The 22,433-nt window shown below is 35.7% G+C and overlaps 1 protein-coding gene across 5 annotated transcripts in view; it reads left to right on the top strand.

Annotated features, from left to right (window-relative positions):
- Window positions 1-22,433, top strand: part of LOC149552143 (vacuolar protein sorting-associated protein, putative (DUF1162)) — a 336,370-nt gene that overhangs the window by 135,194 nt on the left and 178,743 nt on the right. For all 5 annotated transcript variants that reach the window (XR_016352867.1, XR_016352866.1, XM_089787620.1 and 2 more), the window contains exons 10-12: window positions 14,974-15,599; window positions 15,740-15,860; window positions 16,036-16,152. Coding sequence is in view for 3 of the 5 variants with exons in the window: in XM_089787620.1 (XP_089643746.1) it covers window positions 14,974-15,599; window positions 15,740-15,860; window positions 16,036-16,152 (864 nt within the window). In the remaining 2 variants the exon portion in view is untranslated. The remainder of the gene's footprint in view (window positions 1-14,973; window positions 15,600-15,739; window positions 15,861-16,035; window positions 16,153-22,433) is intronic.

Here is a 22,433-nt window from a genome sequence, read left to right as displayed (position 1 = left end):
TGAGGAAGACTTATCGAGTAGAACTAATAGCAGTAATGGTATTGTGTATAATTGTATTATACATATCAAAATAGACTTAGCAAATAAATTATAATAAATAAAATAAAATATAAATTATTATTAAGATTATCCATATTATGAATAAATAGATAATAGATTAAAATACTCATATAACAAAAATTACTACATTATTGAATAATATAGTAATATAATAACATAATGGATAAAGAATCATAAAGGGATCAAAATATTTGTTAATATTCCTATCCTTAATGTCATTGTATAGATTGATCAAATAAAATGAATGGTAATATACTAGCATGTGTATTTCCTTAATATAGCAACAGTAATCATTTAACGTGTTAGTCATATATATATATATATATATATATATATATATATATATATATAGAGAGAGAGAGAGAGAGAGAGAGAGAGAGAGAGAGAGAGAGAGCCAAAATGATTAGATTGAATCATTGGGAGTTCTAAAAAATCAACCTCTTTAGTATACATGCTACGTCGATATCCAGAGGATTCAAAAAAGAAACAGTAAGAAATATCTTGGCAACTACACAGATGAAAATATAAGTTGAGTTTGAAGCTATGGACCACATATATGCTGGGCCATATCATTAGCGAATATCACCCTAATTATGTGCAGAGTGGTTATGCCGCTCGCCATCAGATACAACTTGCTATAAGAATATCTCACTTAGTGAATGCCTTGCTACATATCATTATATATAAATTGATAAACATATATTCATTTTAGGGGCAGCAATTCTTCTATCCTAAATCTACAGTAAGTGGTATTGTACAACATATTCCATATGCATATAATAGGGACTATCACTGCACGATTTAGTGTATCTCTTTGGATATATGAATCAAATACCATCCTGCAAGTCATTCATACAAATCATCCAGATTTTGTGTGAAAAGGTGCAAGTCATATCAGTCACACTCTCCATCATGCAAAAACAAGCTACAAGATTAGCTAGTGTAGGAGTGAGGAATTGAAGCAGTTTGTCCAATATACCAAAATGGGACATTACACAAATCCTCATATTATTGGAATCTGTCAAATAAAAACCTTGATTACAATGAGGGGTGATGGAGAATTGGGATGTAACTCTCAAATGTGCCTACTAAAATGTTATTATTGCATAACTTGCCAAAAATCTCTTTAGTTTTGGCAACTTCCACATTTGACATGGCCAGTGGAAGTGGTATTATAACTCATTTAATGTTTAACTTGTTTTTTGGTCCATGGTCTGTATTAAATTCTAATTTTAATTTATATATGACCGACTCACTCAATGTGATGTTGTAAAGGAATCTCTCAACATGACAAACCTACAAGGCTCTTACATCACAGACTCTCTCAATGTGATGTTGTCATGGAATTTCTCAAGATGACAAACTTGCAAGGCTCTTACATCACACTCTCTCAATGTGATGTTGTCATGGAATCTCTTAACATGACAAGCTAGTAAGGTTTACAACCAGCATTTTACCATGGATTCTCTCAACGTGATATAGTCACAGACTCTCTCAACACGATTGCCAACTCCCATCACAGAATCTCTCAATGTGATGACATCATGGACTCTCTCTACATGATGGTCACTATGAATCTCTCATAAGTGAAAGAGTTATCTGGTTGTCCTTATACATTAATAAAAACTCATAATTAAAAGGAAATCACAGCTGAGACTTGTTTCCAACAAGAGTCTCAAATCAAAACATTAACCACATATATAAGAATGGTGGGGATTCCATGATAATTTCCTCTCAATCAAGATCACAATAAGAAGACCCTTTGAAGTTAAAATCATCCTTCAAAACTCAACATCTCCCTCTAAAGGTGAAAAATCTCCACTTGTATATGATCTTCGCACTTTTATGAAGATATATGATCATCAAATGAGTCCAAGATTGCAACCAGCATTTTCACATTCATTAATCTGTCAACACGTTCTTGGTCAAGAGAGCTTTATCAAATTAATTAGTGCTACACACTATTCCCAATAAAGTAACGAATTCAAGATCTATATTAAAAGTTAATATAGTAAAATGTATCTGATCATATACTGAAACTTGAATATAAGAAAATCAAACTACCTTTCATAGCTCTAAGTTCTACAGATGATGATAATCATCCCATGTAGTTCAGTATATGCTCTAGATTTGAGTCTTTTGGTCAAATGTCACAACCACAACTTCCTAAATGTATTCATGCAGTTGTCGCAATTCACATTAATCACAACACACTTCTGATACCCAGTTCTACGCATGACCTTTTAACAGTGTCATAATCTTAATAGAATCGAATATCAAAGAGAAATTATTTCACTGTTACAACAGTCAGCCTATTGAATGCATTAACCTCCTTTGTCTCAATGTATCTCTAATAATCCTTAGAATTCAGCCCAATTTATACATATCAAAATTAAAACTTGATTCTCACGAGTCCCTTGCAAAGAAAACTGAACCTGCACTTTGGCTTCAAGCCTGATGCCTTCTAATCATAATACATAAAACTCTATATAATATTTAATGCAAGGAAACATAATTTCTTCTTGGAGAAATGTACTAGCTATCATACAAAAAAATGATGATCTTATGTTTGGAGCCATGCCATTTGTTGATAGGCACAAGCAATACAAATATGAAAAAATATGGGATGTCCGACAAAGGAGAGCAACCTCAAAGAAAAGAGATCCAATGCATTTAAAGTCAAAAATGGTAGAGCCATTACCAGAAGCTGGTTGTTGGGAATACCCACCATGACCTCTATACCTGTGTTGGCCAGGGCCTTGACTGTACATTTTTCTGCAATGAATATCTTCACCTTAGTTATCTCATTGTCTTTCAACAGCCACACTACTATGTCTGGCAGCAACGGGTTTGTCATCTGCATCCCTGATTCATTCCTATTCCCTTTGCAAGTGTGCATTTCCACCCACAACAATCCACACCCATGGCCATCTTCCTATTCCAATCCAGAGGATCAAACCCGAGGCCCCCAAGTTACTTCACCCACTCAACACAATCCAACAAAGGTACCTGTAACTCAATTGCTCCTTGTCTCTGTAGCTCTGGCTTTGGCTACACTATTATATGCTGACATGTAACATACCATTTTCCCGGGCCTTAGCTATCAACTAGCATATCATCAAAATACAGTTACTAGTTAACATTCATGAGAAAGCAATTATCTTACATGTTCATGCAAAAGAGATTAATGGTTACAAATGAGTAAAACTAAAAATATCATAACTACCAATTGAAGGCATATTCAAATAAAATTAAATTGAGGATTTTAAGCTTGCAATACCCTAAATTCCAAAATTTGGAATTTGCTTAGGGTAACATCTGTACAACCCAATTCAGTCCACATATACCGCTTAGGGCACAAAATTATACCACAATATTATAATAACCAGTACCATTTGGGGCAACAAAATCACTGTAACATTCCTGCTTTTCCATTTCTAGTTATGACAATTAAATGTAGATAAAATATACATTTATAATTCATATTCACGTGAATGAAGGATAGTTACAACAACCATCAAGTAAAAGCCTATCTCATGCTCGTAGTTACATTTCAGGTTCAATTGAAATTGGAAATCAGTCGATTTAACTGATTTCCTAATAGTTTGAAAGAGGAAACTGATTTCTAAGTATTGAAGGAAATAATTGATTAAACGATATTAACCATGTAGCATATCCTCAATTCATGGTTACAAATATCACAAAAGTAAAATACTTGTTACTAGAAGGTATTTGAATGTAATCGTTCGTGGGTGCCTGTTCTTTTCCACTATTTTTGTTTTACCACTTTTTGACATGATTTCCAAAGCTACGGGAACATGAACCTGTGGCATAGAGAATGTGCAATTATAATTTTTGATGCTTTTGTTGACTGTGCAAGGTGTTTTTATTGTTGTCATTTAGATTAGCTTGATTTAAAATTAGATTCACATTAGGTTTGGGAGCTATTAAAAAAACAATGTATGCCATCACATAGTTCAATCTTGAATGATTAAGGGATTATGAACAAAACAATGAACACTTCAATTTGGGCTTAAAATGAGCCAAAGAATCTTGAATGCGGAAACAATTTTATGAATATTGTAAACTGAACACTTTGTTTTGGGCTTAAAATGATTGCACAATTCCTAAATGACTAATTTCTGTCTTGTGCAACCCTTGACATCTGGTGGAGAAGAGAAGCATTGTTAGGGGCTTAACCTCCCAACCGCGAACCCTTAAATATCCCCACACAATCTCCATTGAGAAAGGCCCTTCCTACTTGGAAATAGACATCGGACACCTTGTTCAGCCACTAGGCATCCTCGTATTAGAGTTTAACCCACCACTCTACTACCATGAGCTGACTTAGTTATTTAATATGATTTATATTATTGAATTCATGTCTTCTCTTTTTCATGCAGGGATAATTCCACTACTCATTTGCTATTGGTCCTCACTCTTCATCTCAATCTTGTTAGCCATCCTTGATGAATCCTAGTGTGGTTATCTATAATTCATAACCAAACTCTGTTTACTATAGACAAGTTTTACTCTGCTCCACTTGGGCTTATAACAGGTTGATATCAAAAGGTTCATTGGCATTTCATTAGCATTGTTAACACCTCCCTCTGATGATGCTTATTCCTATCTCAGAGAGATATGAACTATGCCCCTATTTAAGAATCTCACATAACTGAAGTATTTCTCTTTTATTTTAGATTCTGGAAAAGAAAATTCTGTACAATAGAGGAATTAGTTTTTATTTTATGAATTAAACAATCAGCTATGAAGTCTTATCATCCTATCTCGGACCTTAGTCTGCCTGGCTATGACATTACCATTTGTTTTCTATATGCTTAAATCATAGAAATTATAAACATAAATAAATGAAAGAGATAGTGTGCACAGGAATGCATGACCTGGCTCGTAGTAGGGATTTAGTCACGCTCATATGCTGGTGGTAGCTTGCAATGCCTAGCACCTTTCCCAGACCAGAGTATACCAGTCCTCTTAGCAAATCATAGGTCTCAACATAGATGCAATATGCAATGACAATCAACAACACTGATACACAATTCACTCATATAAAACTTTAGCAATAAAAATGTAAATCGCAAGTATGTGCCAATGGCATTATGGATACAAGGTACTGATACGAATAATGGCAAATGCACTTGCAAGTCTCAATATAGAGCAATATGCAGATATTAGTTTGAAATCATAGGTATCATAATGAATCACAAATATAAATTCACCCAATATGGATACAATTCTCATTGGTGTATCCACGACTCCTTAATATAAATCTTAGATAAGAAACGATGACAACTCTAAATGCAATCGTAGGTATGAATTCAACGACAATATGAAGCAAAGCATAGAGAAAAAAAGACACAAAAACGAAAATCACAGTTATAGAATGAAGGAAAATCACAGTTATTGAGGATCCTTGCCGTTTCAATCGCATGCTCAATACAAGAATGGAGTTACAAGCAAAAAATAGAAAGCTGGCAGTGGAGAAGTTATAGAGATCAAAGAGTCATCGAAACCTGTGGCATGTTTTCAATATAGAAAAAAAAAACTAGGTCATTGAAATGACATAAGGCCAACAAAATAATTAACAAGGTGGCTGCTTAAGGCAAAAATATTAATCCATAGTCAAGGTGGAAAATAATAATAATGTCTTAATATTAACATCATGGTAGCTATATACCTATATATGTTTGTATACATATACATGTACATGCATAAACCCCAATCTTATATTTCTTATGTATACATTGTTTACATTCTTATATATCTTTATTGGTTTACGCATATACATATATACATGTATGTTCATGGATAGATATTTAGGCATCATAGTGTCGATATGTTAGGACATGCTTTAACACTTGGAGGCTTCAACCAAATGACACAATTATAAAAGTACTTACTTGGCCATAGTTCAATTTGTGCTTAGTGATTTCTTTTATTATTAAGTGATAAATTTAATTGGTTAGCTCATGGTCGTCCAATGTACTCTCTTGCTTGTCTAGCCATTTTCCTTTAGCCATAGTGGTTCATAAATCATACCTATTTTCCCAGTGATGGTGGTATCCCTTGTGCCCGATTCCTTGTTGACAATGCTTCCGCCCCTTCAATGCGCTCTCGCAAAAAATAAATTTTTCACGAGAATATCATATTTTTCAATATAATCACAATTACTATAACAAATTATTATTCATAAATTATCACAATGGCTAACCGCCATATTAGTTCATCTTTCCAAGATTTCAAGATAATAATAATAACGATTAACTAACAAGTCATCTTCATATGATATTATAACGATGAACCAACTTTACATTTCACATAATCATAACTAATTTTACCTGTCAATTGACTTCACATGAAATCTCAACGGCTATATGAACATTTTTAAATTGAGCCAAAAATTGGGATATAACATACCCTCCCCCTCGTGCTTCATCGTCCTTGAACTCTGAAATTCTAATGAACACTATAAAGGAGATTTAAACTTGGGTCAAAATTTGGGATGTAACACGACATCTCTACAATGAGAATGCAAATCGACAATACATATATGTAGAAAACTTTTCACCATCACGACAAAACAATCTTGTGCAATGTTTGCATAAACTTCCGACATATAGAGATATGCTCGAGAGAAAAAATACTCGCTTCAAAGACCAGCACCAACACATAAAAATATTTCAGAATATAAACCAACAACCTCTTAAAGTATTATTGAATATAAACAACAATTAGGAAAAGCCCCGACCATTAAAAACTCAACCATCAAGCATAAGTGACAGGGAAATAAAAGATTGGACCAATGGAAAAACTAATCACCACTGATCATAAATAGGATGCAAAAAATGATAATCTCCAAATAGAAATAAAGAAAAAATGCATGGTGCCACACACAACATGGATAGTAAAACATGGATAGTAACACATGCACTTTGCCAAAAAGGAAAAAACACGATGATGAGAGAAAAAGAAAAAAATTAGCACAAAAATTTACTTTGCCACACTGAGGTAAATAAAGAAAAACTTAACTGCAAAAGCATTACTACAACATCATTGATTCCTTTGAGAAATTCATGAACTGAAAACAAACTTGACAAGCAAGACAGATTACACAAAAATAAAAGAGTAGCAAATAAGACAATAATATGAATTGAAAGAGACCCAACACTGAATATAATACAGGCATCATTGCATCATATGAAGAAAAGTCATGATTAGGAAAGGAACAGCTGAAAATCTGAAAACGACAAAAATTTAATACTAGACAACTTCCCTTTATTGCTGATATCGAAACTTGACTCTAATACCATGTTGGATTTTACCTAGAAATTAGATGATAAACAACAATAAGGAAAACATAACAGATACAACATACACAAGAAGTAACCTTGGGAAAACCCTTCCAAAATGAAGGGAAAAACCCAGCCACAGAACAAAATATGACTTTATTGATAATAAAGTGTTCAAGTTTACAATGTTCTTGGCTTGATGCGATATATAAATATAAAAAAAATGAGAGTTCTTCATATTACAACCAAAGGTCTCTTGAATTTCCCAAAACACGATTCTTCATTTTCAAATACACAACTCTTCGAATTTCCATGCGTCTACGCGTGTTGTAAGACACATGTCTTTATATTTAATATTACAATTTTTATCATAAATGTACACTTCAGCTGAATTTGATCATAACGATAACAACCATTTTTATAGAGATAAAGATATCTATTCCAGCTATAATCTCCAACATTCCTAACCTTTGACATCAATGACAATATTCATGCACCCTTGTATCAAGTGATGGAAGTGTTTTAGACTATTAAAAGAAGAAAGAAATATTCACAGAGCCATATTTTGTTTAAATACATTCCCATTTGGAGGAGTGCTTGAATCCATTAGACACTTTTCTGTTTAATTAGATTGCAACCCATATTTGACCATATAATCTGGACTAACTTTGATGATTGATTGTATGGTGCATTCATTATAATTAAATTTTACCTCTGATGAAGAGTTGGGAAACCTCAAAAGCAGGCTACAATCTTTCCGCAGAAGTAAATGTAAGTTTATTTCATAAGGCACTGAACCAAACTCTTTCAAAATAACAACTACCTAATCAGATGGATGATAGTCATGGGAAGCTACCGACATCAGTAATAAGAAATGAACTTAGATAATAACAGTTCGTCCAAATCACATGCACGGATGCCTGCTTTAGATATGATGATTTTGTTCCTTAGCATAGTTTTTGTGGTCCTCTCGTTTTGGACTGTTGTGCTTATTTATATGATTAACTATCTGAGAGCTCATAGGTTGTTTGGCCTTAAGGATATTATTAAGAACCTTCATTCATTCATACCTTACCAAGCACTACTCTTCAAATCCCTACTAATTCCTTTGATTACTTCTAAACAAATATGGATATTTTATTGATCTCAAAATGAAATAAATGACGAAGTAAATTTGTATATTAGGTTTCATCAAAGAATTACCCCATATGCTATAATAGATTCTCCTCAAGCATATTCACTCAGTATAGCTCATGACGTGTATTTGGTTTTAGTTTTACCTTAAAACTTTTGGGAACCCTCCTTGTAGTAGTACATTGCAAATAATCAGTGAAGCTAGGTATCAACCAGTATAAATTTTGCTAGGAACAATGAATAATTACGAATGATATGGCCACCTTGGAGTTGGCCCATCCATAATAGGTAAAAGTTATTTGATACAGAATTTCCCCATGTTTAGATGAGTGGAAAATAGTGCTAGGATAGATCAAATTCACTAACTGAAAAAATGCCAAACTGGAAAGCTACACATGTTGTTCTTGATTTTGAAAATTCATGCCAAACAGATGAAAGCTGTATTTTCATTAGACTTGAAAAATATTTCACTCCCAAAATGAAAATTGAAAATTTGGAAATCTTTGCTTGATGAAGCACATTGTCAATTCCTATATGGAACTATGGTGAAAACTTGGAGGGTTTTTTCCTTCAGAGTTTCACAGTTCTAGCGGGTTCTTGTCCTTTAGAGGAGAATATATGTAGATTCATATTAAAAAAAATAGTTTCAAAAAGCATGCATAGGTTTTTCAAAAGCAGTCCTGTTTCTAACCTCGTTCTTGAGGAAATAAATTATTTTAAGGTTTTTAATTTTTATTTTCCTAAAAGTTATTAAAATATAAGTAAAATGTCTTTTTCAAACACCTTTCTTGTACCATGGGTCTAGTGACACTTTAAAATAATCACTTGAATTAATTTTTAAGAATAACTAATTAAATACAATTTCTCATTCCAGTTTTACTTTTCAACAACCTAAATTATTTGATTGATTTTCACTTTTAAATAATTAGGATAAGTTGCCTTTTAGTTTTAATATAAATATATGTTTTTGCGACAACTTAAAAATAATTTAGTTATTTCTATAATTTTGGAAAAGGCTACATGGCCTCCATCCTTCCCATAGATTGCTTGTCCTTAAGAAATGCTGATTCAGTTTATCAAGATCTCCTGACTGAACCTCTTTGCTATGCCAGGATCAGTATCAATTTTTAGGATTTACAATTCCCAGTCCTTGGTTTTGAGATGTTAGCTTTTGTTTCAGTGCTCTAGTGCTATCTCAAGTTTTAGAAATTCAAATTAGAAGATATATATGCATATACATAAAAATGTGTGTTATTTGAGAAGGGATTGAAAAAGTATTGATGTTTTCCTTGTTACACCTAACTTGATGCTTAGACAATTTTGTGTTCGCAACATTTATAATTTGTAAACGCTATTCCTAATCAAAACTTATTTGAAATCTATATTAATTTCCTGATACCTTTCTTAATTCTCTTGCTTCTGCAAGTTTGCTAGAGAATTAAGCAATTCTTTTGCCTCACGAAAGTTCCATCTGAGTCTTTTTTAGTAGAGTCCTTGATTGATTACAGATCAAAGGTTTGTTCTTCAAACTTGACCAGACATGAATTTATGTACATCTTAGCAAATCTAATGACCACATCTCTATCTTTAATTAAATATAGATATTTTGGGTTCATTGTAAAGACGAAGGTTGGCTCCAATAGAATAACCAGTGAGGGAACAAAGTTTTGATTTTATTTGAATTTCAGCAGTTATGATGAGTACAAAATATGTTTCAGTTCTAACAATTACCTTCTAACTCCACATGTCATTTTATTCAAGAAAGAAGAGACAAAATTCCATACATTATTATAATTGAATTTCCAATTTAAAACAATGGTGGAACCTGATAAAATCTGCAGACCACAACCTTGTTGCTGTTGGTTGGGAGGGAAGGCCACGCTATGTGATAAGACCAGTCCTCATGCAGAAAAACTCTGAAGAATCTGTCTGATCACCCTGCATGTCACTAGTGTGAGCATGCGGCCAGAAATTACGTCCAACAATGACATATTGCAGAGTCCACAGTACTGGCGTTGATTGCAGTCTTTTGTTATGATGTTGCGGGCCAGAATACCAGTCAATCAGTCTACCACCTTGGACGTTAACAACAATGACTCCAGTTGTCACCCTCAGCAATGTAATGGAGTCACTAAAATACTTCCAATCGATTATTAACTTGCAAACATGAAAAGTGATTTCCTTCAGAATAACAATCTCCATAGCCACAATGGATACAGTCGGAAAAACGGATAATTGTTTACCTCAGCGCAATTATCAAGAAACTCAGAATTCCTTCAAACCCTCAGGCACTCGATATGAGCAATAAAATATATTAAATCAAGATGCTTTCTCCTCCTCCAAAAAGCCATATTTATACTACATACTACAAAGCTGAGCCACTTAGCTTCAAGCTCACACTCTTCATTGAAAGGCAACTTTTATAAGATAAAGTCATAACTCTATATATTATAAAATACAATGATAATAAAGAGTATCATTAATAACTGTTAAACCACAATCTTCCGAATAAATATGACTTCCATAACAATGCATCAAGAGATCAAATAACAAACCAACGTTCACCGAGCCTGAATTGCAAACCCAAAAATTGTAACTATCCGAAAGTGACTTACTAAAAATAGTAAATCCAAAAATAGCAATATCCGGACTAAGACGTTAACGCATGAGGGTCGCGATGATGAGCTGACAAAAGCCACATTCTAGAAACCTACTAAATCGGGGACATTACAATCATCATTTCCAAAGTATTCTTTTATTGCTTGCAATTTGCTAGTGTAATTGTATGCTTAGTCCTAGCAACATTTACTTGATTTGTTTTCTAAGATTTCTTCAGAGTTAGTTCTTTAGTGTCCCTTTTTGTTATATTAAACTCAGTTAGGACTTGGGCATCTTTCTCTTTTGTTAGCAATAGGTGTATTCCATTCATGTAGCTCTTTATGCCTTTGTGCAGCATTGGCAAAATAACATTTCTTATCTTGTTTTTGGCTGCAAACTCTAGCATCTGCGCATTATGTTTTCAAGGTATTTTCATAAAGGGAAGGAAAGTTACTTGTGGATGTCACATGATCTCTGCACCATGTGAGATATTTTTCCCTTTGTGAGAATGATGTGCATACCTGAGCTAATGTGTTTCTGATGTTGTTAATTTCTCATATGCTCCACTTGAGTTAACCACCCGAGGAAGGTTTTGAGTCATCAAATTTTTAAATTTTCCTTTGGGAAATACACTATTGCTTCTGAAACATCAATGATTTGGGCATCACCCAACTTCATCCAATCATTATTGTCCACAACCTTGAGAGTTGCTGTACAAATCTGTGATGAGCCCTGCTGGCCCAAACAATTTGTGACGAAGAATTGATTTCTTTGCTTTTGATGTTTTGCAATTTTTGATACAACAATATAGCAGAAAAACAAAAGATATTGCAATAATAATTTGAACTCAAATATTTGGAAATTACATAGGGAATATACAGCTGAAAATTCCAGATTTTAGTATCAATTTAGATACTGAATATTTTCATAAAATATCAACAACCTAGTTGATAAAATATCCTCTATTATCTAAATCAACAACGCCCAAAAAAATTAGAAGCTATAGTCCATAAACTTATATGTAGACATGCCTTGAAAACCCTCTGAAATGAAGACACAACAACAAAAGAATTCTCCAACAAATAAATACAACTGCAAATATACTGCTCCCAAAGTGCATATAAAAAATAATGCCCAACAACAAATATATATGGCACTCCACCAACTCCAAATCAACCATCAAACAATTTGATATAACAATTCTAGCGAATCCCTTTACAAATTCGAGACCAACCTCTAGCAGCAAGAAAAATTAAACTTATCCTTAGCAACAGTTAATATAGTAGGAGAAATGACAAATTGTATACCTTAGCACAATTTGCTAAGAAATCTCGGAATAATTCTCAGAATTGAATCTACAATACTTCAGTTGTAGATCCCAAACCCTTATACTTCAACAAGGGCATAGAAAAATCAGAACTTCAAAAACCTCACAAAGACGACAAAGTAAAATAAGATTATCAAATAACTGGATGCTTTATTCATCAAATGAGCTCATATTTATAATCTCCAAATGGCACAAAGTTTCTCAAATTAACTTCACTTAAGAAGCTTCCCACACACAACATTAAAATACATAGTTACACTGCCTTGGGGGACGGCGGAATGGGGGGACAAGTTTTCGGGACGGGGGGACAAAGGGGCCTTAATTTGGGGATGGCGAGGGGACCGTTGGGGGACGGCGGCAGGGGACAAGAGGGGTGAATATATCTATGCATATGGTACTTAAAACTGCTAGTTATGAAAATATGTATTGTAATGTAAGATATAAAGATGTAAAAGAGTGAATACTTGAACATTGCATTGAATTGGAACATCAAACATTAAACATAAATAGTCAAATCTGCAAATAGTGAATATTAGGATGTCTGTCATCCTCGGTGGAGGTGGTGGAATCTGGTGGTGCCGCTGGGGATGGGGAGACGGAGTCCCCAAGTCTCCGATGCGTTGAAGTTTTCGAGACGTCGGGCAAAAAGGGGGGGAATGCGTCCCCGTGTTACTATGTTAAAATATAATAAAGTGTCATTATAATCTTATTTATTAATTGCTTTTGGCTCCGAAAATGACCTTTTCCACCATAACTTAATATTTTGACACACAAGGCCACTGTTTCTTGTTCCCACGATTCAAAACTTTTCGTCCCGGTTCCAACGAGCTATGATATTAAGGTGACCAACAAACAACACCAACAAAAATAGCAACCTTAGCATATTTAGATGAATAATAATAATTCACCCATCTTGCAAAAACAATTGAAGAAGCATCAGAATCGAAATCTGACAACATCAAAGTGATCCTGATGATGAAAGATTATGAATGAACTCGATGGGGTGACTTACTATAAATAGATGCTCCCTCCAAGATTCTTGGAGCTCAAACTGAAAGCTCGAAATAAAAATTGAGAGCATCACCCAACTCCTCTAACTCAATTGAGATCATCGGAACCAACAAATTGACTTACTATAAATAGTAAGTCCCTCAAACGGAGCCAAAACACACCATAGGCTGTTGGAAAACCTATAACCACACAACTGAGACCCTCAAATCCAACTATCAGCTTACGAGGGTCGCGATGGTGAACTGACCTAGCCAACTGCAGGAACCTGCTAAAAATGGGGACATTACAAAATCTCCACGAGTAGCACCTTGAATTATGAGAGAACCATGAGAATGAGGTATCAAGGAAGATCTAGATGCACACTACATCTCAAACATTAGTATTGTGCGTTTCAAAATATTACCCAGATCTCGTATTATTTTGTGTAGACAAGCTTCAATGAAGGAATTTTTGTTCACTTTTTTGGAAGGGTGAATGAATCCATTTTCTCCATACTTATTATGATGACAAAATGCTTGCAAGAATATCGGTTTCCTGCTGATGTCATAATTGTCATTCCTTGAGCAATTACTAAGGTCGTTGCCAAAATACTTATAACTAGTTGCTGGTTTAAAAATTTCACCTAGTTGATAACCATTAATCTTGATTTTTGAGGTATTCCTCTCGTGTACACCTGCCACAAGGTCATCATGGAAGTCCATCTCATAAGCTTCTTGATTTTCCAATTTGAATTCATACAGATGGCCAAAATGCATATTTATCTTCATTGAAAGCTCCGATAAATCAACTCTTTTATTCTTCTCATCATAATTTTTATGTTTGTGTTGTGAATCTCTCTTGAATTGCATAGACTCAATCGTTTGAGGATTTATAGTGTGTGGAGAACAGAAGTATTTTTTTTTCGCTTGTAGCTTAAATAAGTGAAATTTTCACTTTGATTTCTTGAATTTATACAATTTTGTTAGTTTGCACCATCAAAAGTAAGACAAATGTCTTTACCTATGTTAGATCCTACATCATCAATTTGCATGGGAGATTATTCCAAAACTTGCTTCTTTCCACAATCCTGTAACTTTGAATGTTCTTCTTCCTCATGCTCAATTTTATAATTTCTAATTCATATAGGGAATTTATTTACTCTTTACTGATAGTGGTGTCTTTTACCGAATTTCCTTTTTAAACGGGAGCTGTATCCTCATAGAAGGGATTTATGTATTCCTTATTAAAATTGACAACTTAAATTTCTTGCATTTTTCAGTGTTCTTTATCACATTGTCGTCCTCGACCTTTATATATTTTTCTCGAACCAACACTTTTTCTGTTTCTTTATACTTAGTTTGTTGTTGTTTTCTCTGCATTTGTCCAGCACTTCTCTCTATCTACTTCAGGGAGTCTAGGAATGAAAATTCTACATATTCTTGTTCTTATTATTTTGGCTTCCGTTTGTTTTAATGTTGTTTTTATTGTTCTATGTTTCGTGTTTAAGCTTTTCCTTAACTCTACTATTTTGAAAACTGAAAAATTGTGGTTGTGCAGGTGAAGTACAATGAAAAGTCAAAATCATGGTTTTCCTTGCTATCCATACATGCAAGAAATCATGACGGGCAACCTTATTGTGTGCACTATCATCCTGGGTCAAGCTTAATTGGTATATCAAGTACAAAGAATAATGCCCAGGAACTTTGGTGCAGTATTCCATTTAAGCACAGGGAAGAGGATGCTGAGGAGGAGCTTGATTTACGTGGTCATTCATATAATAAAACTCTCTATTTTGTAAACAAAAAGAGTAATGGTGGTCTTGCTTTTGTTAATGGGCTTCCAATGTTGGTCAGAAAGCCTGGAAACCCGCTTAAACTTAAGACTTTTCGGCCTGATGATTTCCAAATTGATGAAACTGAGAGGGATGGATCAATATATGGTGAACCACGATATGCATCAGTGACAAAGGCTAGTGTTTCACGGTTAGCACAGGTGAATGTTATGGTTGAAAAGTTGGATGTTGTCATACTATATGAGACATCTGGAATGAGTCATTTTCTCCCTCTTTTCCGAACATGCATGAGTAGTGCCCAGTATGTGCTACAAGTTAGCTCTTCTAAGCTCAGGATTATTAGTACGTTACAGTTCATGCTTCAAGCTTATGAAGCTCAAAGAAACATGTGGTAGGTATTTGAAATGGCAAGAGATGATGAAATAATTATTTTGAAAAATTGATTTAGTTTCAGAATCAAAAGCCAGGCTAATGGACAGTTTTGAATAATATGAATTTAACAATTCATTAATGCAAGGTTTTCTTTGGCAGGGTAGAACTGTTGCATCCAGTTGATATTGGCTTGGTCTACCGTGTTGTTGGTGCAGAGAAGATGCAGGGCAGAGTTACATCTGGAAAGATACCTATTTGTTTTTTCGCTATATTGAAAAGGGTAGAAACATTAAGCCATATAATGTACTTAAAGTTCTTAACAATATTTTTTTCCAATCCCAGCTTTCTCTGTGATTCATAAATATTGACTGTAAAGCTTATGGATAAACTCTATATATAGAACTATATTTATATTTTTCAGCACCCTTGCATCAAATGTAACGATTTTTCTGCAGGTAGATGTCTTCGTCAGTGAGCAATCATTGGACACTTGCCTCTTTCTGTTCACTGAGTTGAACCTTGCTGGTCCTTATACCATAAAGCACTCGCCAGTAAAAGCTTATGGCTGCAAGGAAAGTATTTTCTTACTTTTTTGTCATATTTTTGAAAGTATTCTTTGTTTTTATTGTGGAAGATTGTGCAAGTTCCAGGATTTCGGTATTCTAAGTTTATTGTTTGAAATTTCAGCTTTGTTCATGGTTTTCCTGCTCTCTAAACACATTGGTTCTAGTCTGAAAGATCTAAAATATGAAATTTTGAATCGGTTACAATCATTGTCATGCAAACTATGAATTCTAAATGAAACTTTATGGGGGGAAGTATGGTAGAAAAGGCTTTTCATCTGATAAGAAATTTTTTTGTTGCTTGTTTCCATAAATATTTTAAAATTCTTTCTCTATTGAAGTAAACCCCTTTTGTTTTGGTTGCTTTGAAGACCAAAACTTGAAACGTACTTATTACTGCCTTACATTCTTGACAAATTTTCCATTATAAAATATAGATTAAACTCCTTTTGTTTTGGTTGCTTTGAAGACCAAAACTTGAAACCTACTTGTTACTGCCTTACATTCTTGACAATTTTTTTATTATAAAATTTAGATTTAATTGTTGACATGCTTAACAATCCTTTTACATTGTTGCTCGAGGGATACACTTGTTTCTAAATTTGGCAACTCACTCTCCTTGAGGTTCCAATTGACATTATATGACAGAAACGCCAATAATGAACATGGTATGGCTAAGTAGTCAAAAATTATTAATGATTGCCATTCTTTTTCTGAACCTAGAAGGTAGCTATCACTTTAGAAGCCTTTCCAAGTTTGTAAAGACCTCAAGTTGACTCCAATGGAATTACCAAAACAAACAGTGAACAAGCTTCTTGATTTTAATTTATAGATCAAAGTTATGGTGAGTACAAGCAAATTTCTCATCGACTAAGCTTTTGACAACACCAGTGATTAAAGAAGATAACAAAATTATCATACCAAATTTCCAATTAAAAGTGGTGAACCTGTTTTGAAATTGCAAACCATTAATAAACTTCCGCCAGCAATAAGGAAGGAGCTACGCCAGACACCAGTGATGACCCCTCACACGATATGCCAAGGAAGTTTTCTGTTGCTGACTTTAGGGAATTATGAATATGGCTATCTTCCTGCGATATATATTGGTGGCCAAGAATAGCATCCAAGAAAGATGTCTTTACAGGTGGATTTATGGCGCCAAGCTGTGAGTAATCTCTGCTGGCCAGAACTTCCTATTATCCACCTCCCACTATGAATGAATATCATAAGTCACTCCAGGCGTAACTCCAGGAATCTCAGTCACCTTTCAGATGAGCCGCTACCCTTGATTTACTTAAAATTGATGGGCAATTGGATTGACAAATGGCAGACCCAGCACTACCGATTTCTTCAGAATTGTTTAATCTCCTAAGCCATAGTTAGTACTGTTGGAGATTTGGATAATTGTCTACCTCAGCACAATTATCAATGGAAGAAAATTTAGAACTTCATCAAACCCTTAGGCAATGGTAAGAGCAAGAAAATATGTATGATTCATGATGCTCTTCTCTCCAAATGAAATCATATTTATAAGATTTTGTGCAACCTGGCTTCACCTTGACACTTCTCACTTAAATAACTTTTTATAATATAAAGTCAATTTACTTTATAATATAAAACTCATTAAATAATCATTAACTCCTGAATTAATCGTAATAATCGTGACTTCATCCAATTAATTTGTCCAAAGCCCGAAAATAGAGTGATAAGCACTCAACAATGTCAGAATTGCCTTGACCAAAAATAGGAACTGGCCAGAAGTGACTTACTAAAAGTAGTAAGTCCAAAAATAGCAAAGCCATATCAAAGACCCCCAAAACCAAATGTCAACTCACGGGGATCACGTTGATGAGCTGACAAATCAAAAATCCAAGAACCTGCTATATTGGGGACATTACACTCCTCCCCCCCCACCCCCCGAAGATTGCTTGTCCTCAAGCAATCATAATCCTGAATACTGTAAGATATCCTTAGGTTCCCAGTGGCGTCTTCATCTGGAAGGTTCTGCCACTTAACTAGAAACTCAGGATTGGTTCTCCATCGCAACTGTGTTTCCCTGGTATCAAGTATAGCTTTCAGAATCAACTCCAATCTTCCCTCATCATCCAATGGAGGTAATACACGAGAAGGTATCACATGATGACCCAGAGCCCCTTTGAGGTGTGAAACATGAAACACATTATGAACTTTGCTATCATCAAGCAACTGCAACTCATGCTACTTCACCAATTCGCTGCACAATCGGAAAGGGTCCATAATATCGTGGCTTAAGTTTCTCTGCTCTACTCTTCTTGATTGGAGACTGCTGATACGGTTGCAACATCAAGTAGACCATATCCCCCACTTGATTAGTTCGTGCTGTTCTCTTCTGATCAACATACTGCTTTTGTTGATTTTGTGCCCTTTGTATATTATCTTTCAAGGTCCTTACTACATCTTGGCTATCCTGTAGTAGCGCCTCGACTATCACCATATGACAAATCCGCAAAACCAGGCAGGTCATAATAGTATAGAGCTCTGAAAGGCAACATCTGTATAGTCATGTGATGAGTGGAATTGTAGCAGTCTTCACATAAGTGAATCCATTTTACCTACTCCTTTTACTAAGAAGAGACATAATTCCGTAGATAACCCTCAATCCACTTGTTTACTATTTTCGTCTGGCCATCAATCTGCAGATGGTAGCTGGTGGTAGGAGTCAACTTAGTCCCACACAATCTAAAAATCTCCTACCAAAAATGGCTCATAAATTTGCTGTCATAGTCACTCACAATGGTTTTAGGTAAACCATGTAGCCTGAAGATTTCTCTGAAAAATAATTCAGCCAACTGCACAGCTGAATAGGTAGTGGTAGTAGGGAAAAAATGAGCATACTTTGTAAGTCTATCTACTACCACATAAATACAATCCTGCCCTTGGGCCTTAGGTAAGCCCACAATGAAGTCCATGGAGATCCCCTCCCAGTTCCCTTTAGGAACAGGAAGTGGCTGTAATAAACCAGTAGGATATGTATGTTCGTGTTTGTTCTACTGACAAACCGAACATTCTTGGACATAGTGATGAACACCATTCTTCAACCCCTTCCATGTAAATCTCTCTCGAACCTCTCTATACGTCTTGAAAAACCTTGGATAACCAGCCATAGGAGAATCATGGAATGCCTGCAAAATAATCTTACACACCACTAACTCTGGAATTAGATAACTCTGCCCCTTGTAGATGATCAACCCACCTGAAAGTGAATATCTATCAGCTTGAATACTACCATCTACAATACCTATCGCCCACTGATCCCTAGCGTATTCAGCTACAATTAAATGCCTCTAATCCTCTAAAATATCAGAAACTACACAAAGGTGAGGTCTCCTTGAAAGAGCATCTGCAACTACACATTTTGAGTCCCCTTGATATAGGAGATGTCAAAATCATAAGACTTTAGCTTGCTAAGCCATTTCTGCTGCCTTTTATTCAAATCTCTCCGACCCAAGAAATGTTTCAAGCTATTATGATTAGTTTTTATGCAAAACTTGCTGCCCACCAAATACCTGCCTGAATTTAGCCGAGGCGTGCATGATAGCTAACATTTCCTTATCGTAAACACTGAAGGTTCTCTTAGGACCCCACAATTTCTTGCTCTCAAAAACAATTGAATGTCGATCCTGGGATAAAACGACACCAATACCCTCTTTGGAAGCATCAGAATGCAAATCGAAAGGCTTGGAGAAATCAGGCAAAGCCAACAATGGACATGAAGTCATAATAGTCTTAAACTTCTCAAAACATTCCTGTGCCTGCGCTGACCACTGGAAAACACCCTTATGGATCAAATTGGTAAGGGGTGCAGCATGTTGTGAGAAACCGGCCACAAACCTACGATAAAAGGCACAAAGACCAATAAACCCTCTTAATTGTGTCAAGGTCTCTGGTGTAGGCCACTCCACAATAGCACGGATCTTATCCGGGTCCAGACGAACGCCATTCGAACTAATAATATGTCCCAGATAAAGTAACTTTGTCATGCCAAGAGTACACTTAGACTCTTTGGCATACAAGGAGGCTTGATCCAAAATACCCAAAACTATATCCAAATGAACCACATTTTATCCCAAGTATTACTATAAATCAGAATGTCGTCAAAGAAGACCAACACAAAGCTGCAGAGCTAACTATGGAACACCCTATTCATCGTAGACTGGAAGGTGGCAGGAGCATTTGTGAGACCAAAGGGCATGACCAAGAATTCAATGTCTTCAGAATGCTGTCTTCTCAATGTCTTGCTCTCTAACCCGGATTTGATGATAGCCAGACCTCAAATCAATCTTCGAAAAATACTTTGCCCCATGCAGTTCATCAATGAGTTCATCAATCCGCGAAATAGGATCTGGTTTTTTATGGTCTTCTTATTTAGCATTCGGTAGTCAATGCACATCCAGAGGGTACCATCCTTCTTCACCAAAACAACTGAAGAAGCGAATAGGGACTTACTTGGCCTGATATGCCCCCGATCAAGTAGCTCCTGTATGGTTTTCTCGATCTCATCTATGAGCCTCTTCGGATGGCGATACGGGGTAATCATAATAGGCTGAGTGCCCTCCTCCAACTCTATTCTGCAATCTAGTGGCCTGCCAGGGGGTATGTCATTAAACACTTTAGAGTGTTTAATCCTCAACTACTGGATATCAGGATGATATTCTACCTCCTCAATATTCTTTTGAGTTGGCATAATTCTACACTTTATTGCCCAATCAACAATATCCTCATGATGAACCAAGTGCTGCATACGCCTAAGTGAAATCCGTTTTAGCTCATCATTACGGATTTCTTTAAGAACTTGGGGCTGCCCGTCCTTAATGAACTTCATCTCCATCTTTTCAGTGCTGAAGTAGAAGTCCTTAAGTGTGTGTAACCATGCCATACCAAGGACTATATCTATCCCCCCCATGTCCACCACATAAAAATCTGCAGTGAAAGCATATGTATTAAGCTTCACAGGAAGATCTATAATCATCTTGTTACACTTCAAGGTGTAACCATCAGCTACTTGTACCCTAGGCCCTCAAAATCCTTAGTCTGCATACCCCTCCTGGTAACTAAATGAGCATCAATGAAATTATGAGTAGCTCCAGTATCAAATAAAGCAACAATACTATGTCCAGCTATGAGCCCATGCATCCGGAAAGCTCCCTCCTTCCTCATGCTAGATAAATAAGCTACCTTGAGGTTGGAGTCATCCACCTCATCCTTAACATCATCACTCCTATGTTGATCCTGATCACTAGTCCCAAACAGTTCCTGGAAATCAGTACTGTCATCATCATCATAGGACCTTTCCATCGTCCTATTTTTACCCTTAGGCTTCATGGGACAGTCATGGTTGACATCATAGGGACCGCTGCAATAGAAACACAACTTCCTCTTCCTTAAATCATTAATTGTTTCCCGGTCCAAGGGTGCTGCAGTAGGATGCTTACCCTCAGTCTTCTCCTCTCTCTGGGGAGGTGTCCTATCATAGGAGGACATAGCAAGCTTTGAGGCAAACTTGCCTCTAGGTGTAGAGGCCTCTAAATTACAAGCCTTTTTCATTGCTTCCTGTAATGATGGGGGGTCAAATGACTCAACCACCCTCTAAGTGGCTCAACAAGGCCCACAGTGAAAAGCATAACCCTCCTCCGCTCAAATATGTCATACACCATTATTGACAACCTCTGGAACTCACTGATGAATGCCTCCAAACCAACTGTCTATCGTAACTGAGCCAACTCTCTAAAATAAACCTCAGGATCCTTTTTGTCATAACGTTTTATCAATCTGTCAACAAACTCTTGATATGAAATGATCTGATCATGATGGAGAGATACTAAACCATGATACCACCAATTGTGCACAACTCCATCAATGTGTAGCACATCAAATCTAATGGCATCCTCCTCAGTCATGGGACGCAAAGCGAGGTAGGTGTCAAGCTTTTGCATCCAAGCTCTAGCAATCACTTTACTGCTCCCATCAAAATGAGTCAATGTCATCTTACCCACTGCCTACTCGAGCTTAGTATACCTAGGCCGCTGTCTGTCAATAGCAGACCTATCCCTGGAATGCTCATGACTCTGTGTCAGATATCTGTCAAAGCTCAAGTTGTCCTTTAATGCCCAAGCAAGAGCATCCCACTCATGAAAATGAGTCAACACATCATCAACAAATGGAGCAGTGTCACTAGTAGTGCTAACTGTATCTAATTCAGGTCTTAGAAAAGTAGGTCTTTGTTGCCTGTCTTGAGTGCCAATATAACCTGT

Source organism: Cupressus sempervirens, chromosome 6 (genome assembly GCF_028749045.1).
Source record: "Cupressus sempervirens isolate cs-2001-9-10 chromosome 6, ASM2874904v1, whole genome shotgun sequence".
Lineage (NCBI taxonomy): Eukaryota > Viridiplantae > Streptophyta > Pinopsida > Cupressales > Cupressaceae > Cupressus > Cupressus sempervirens.
This window is presented reverse-complemented; position numbering and strand designations above follow the sequence as displayed.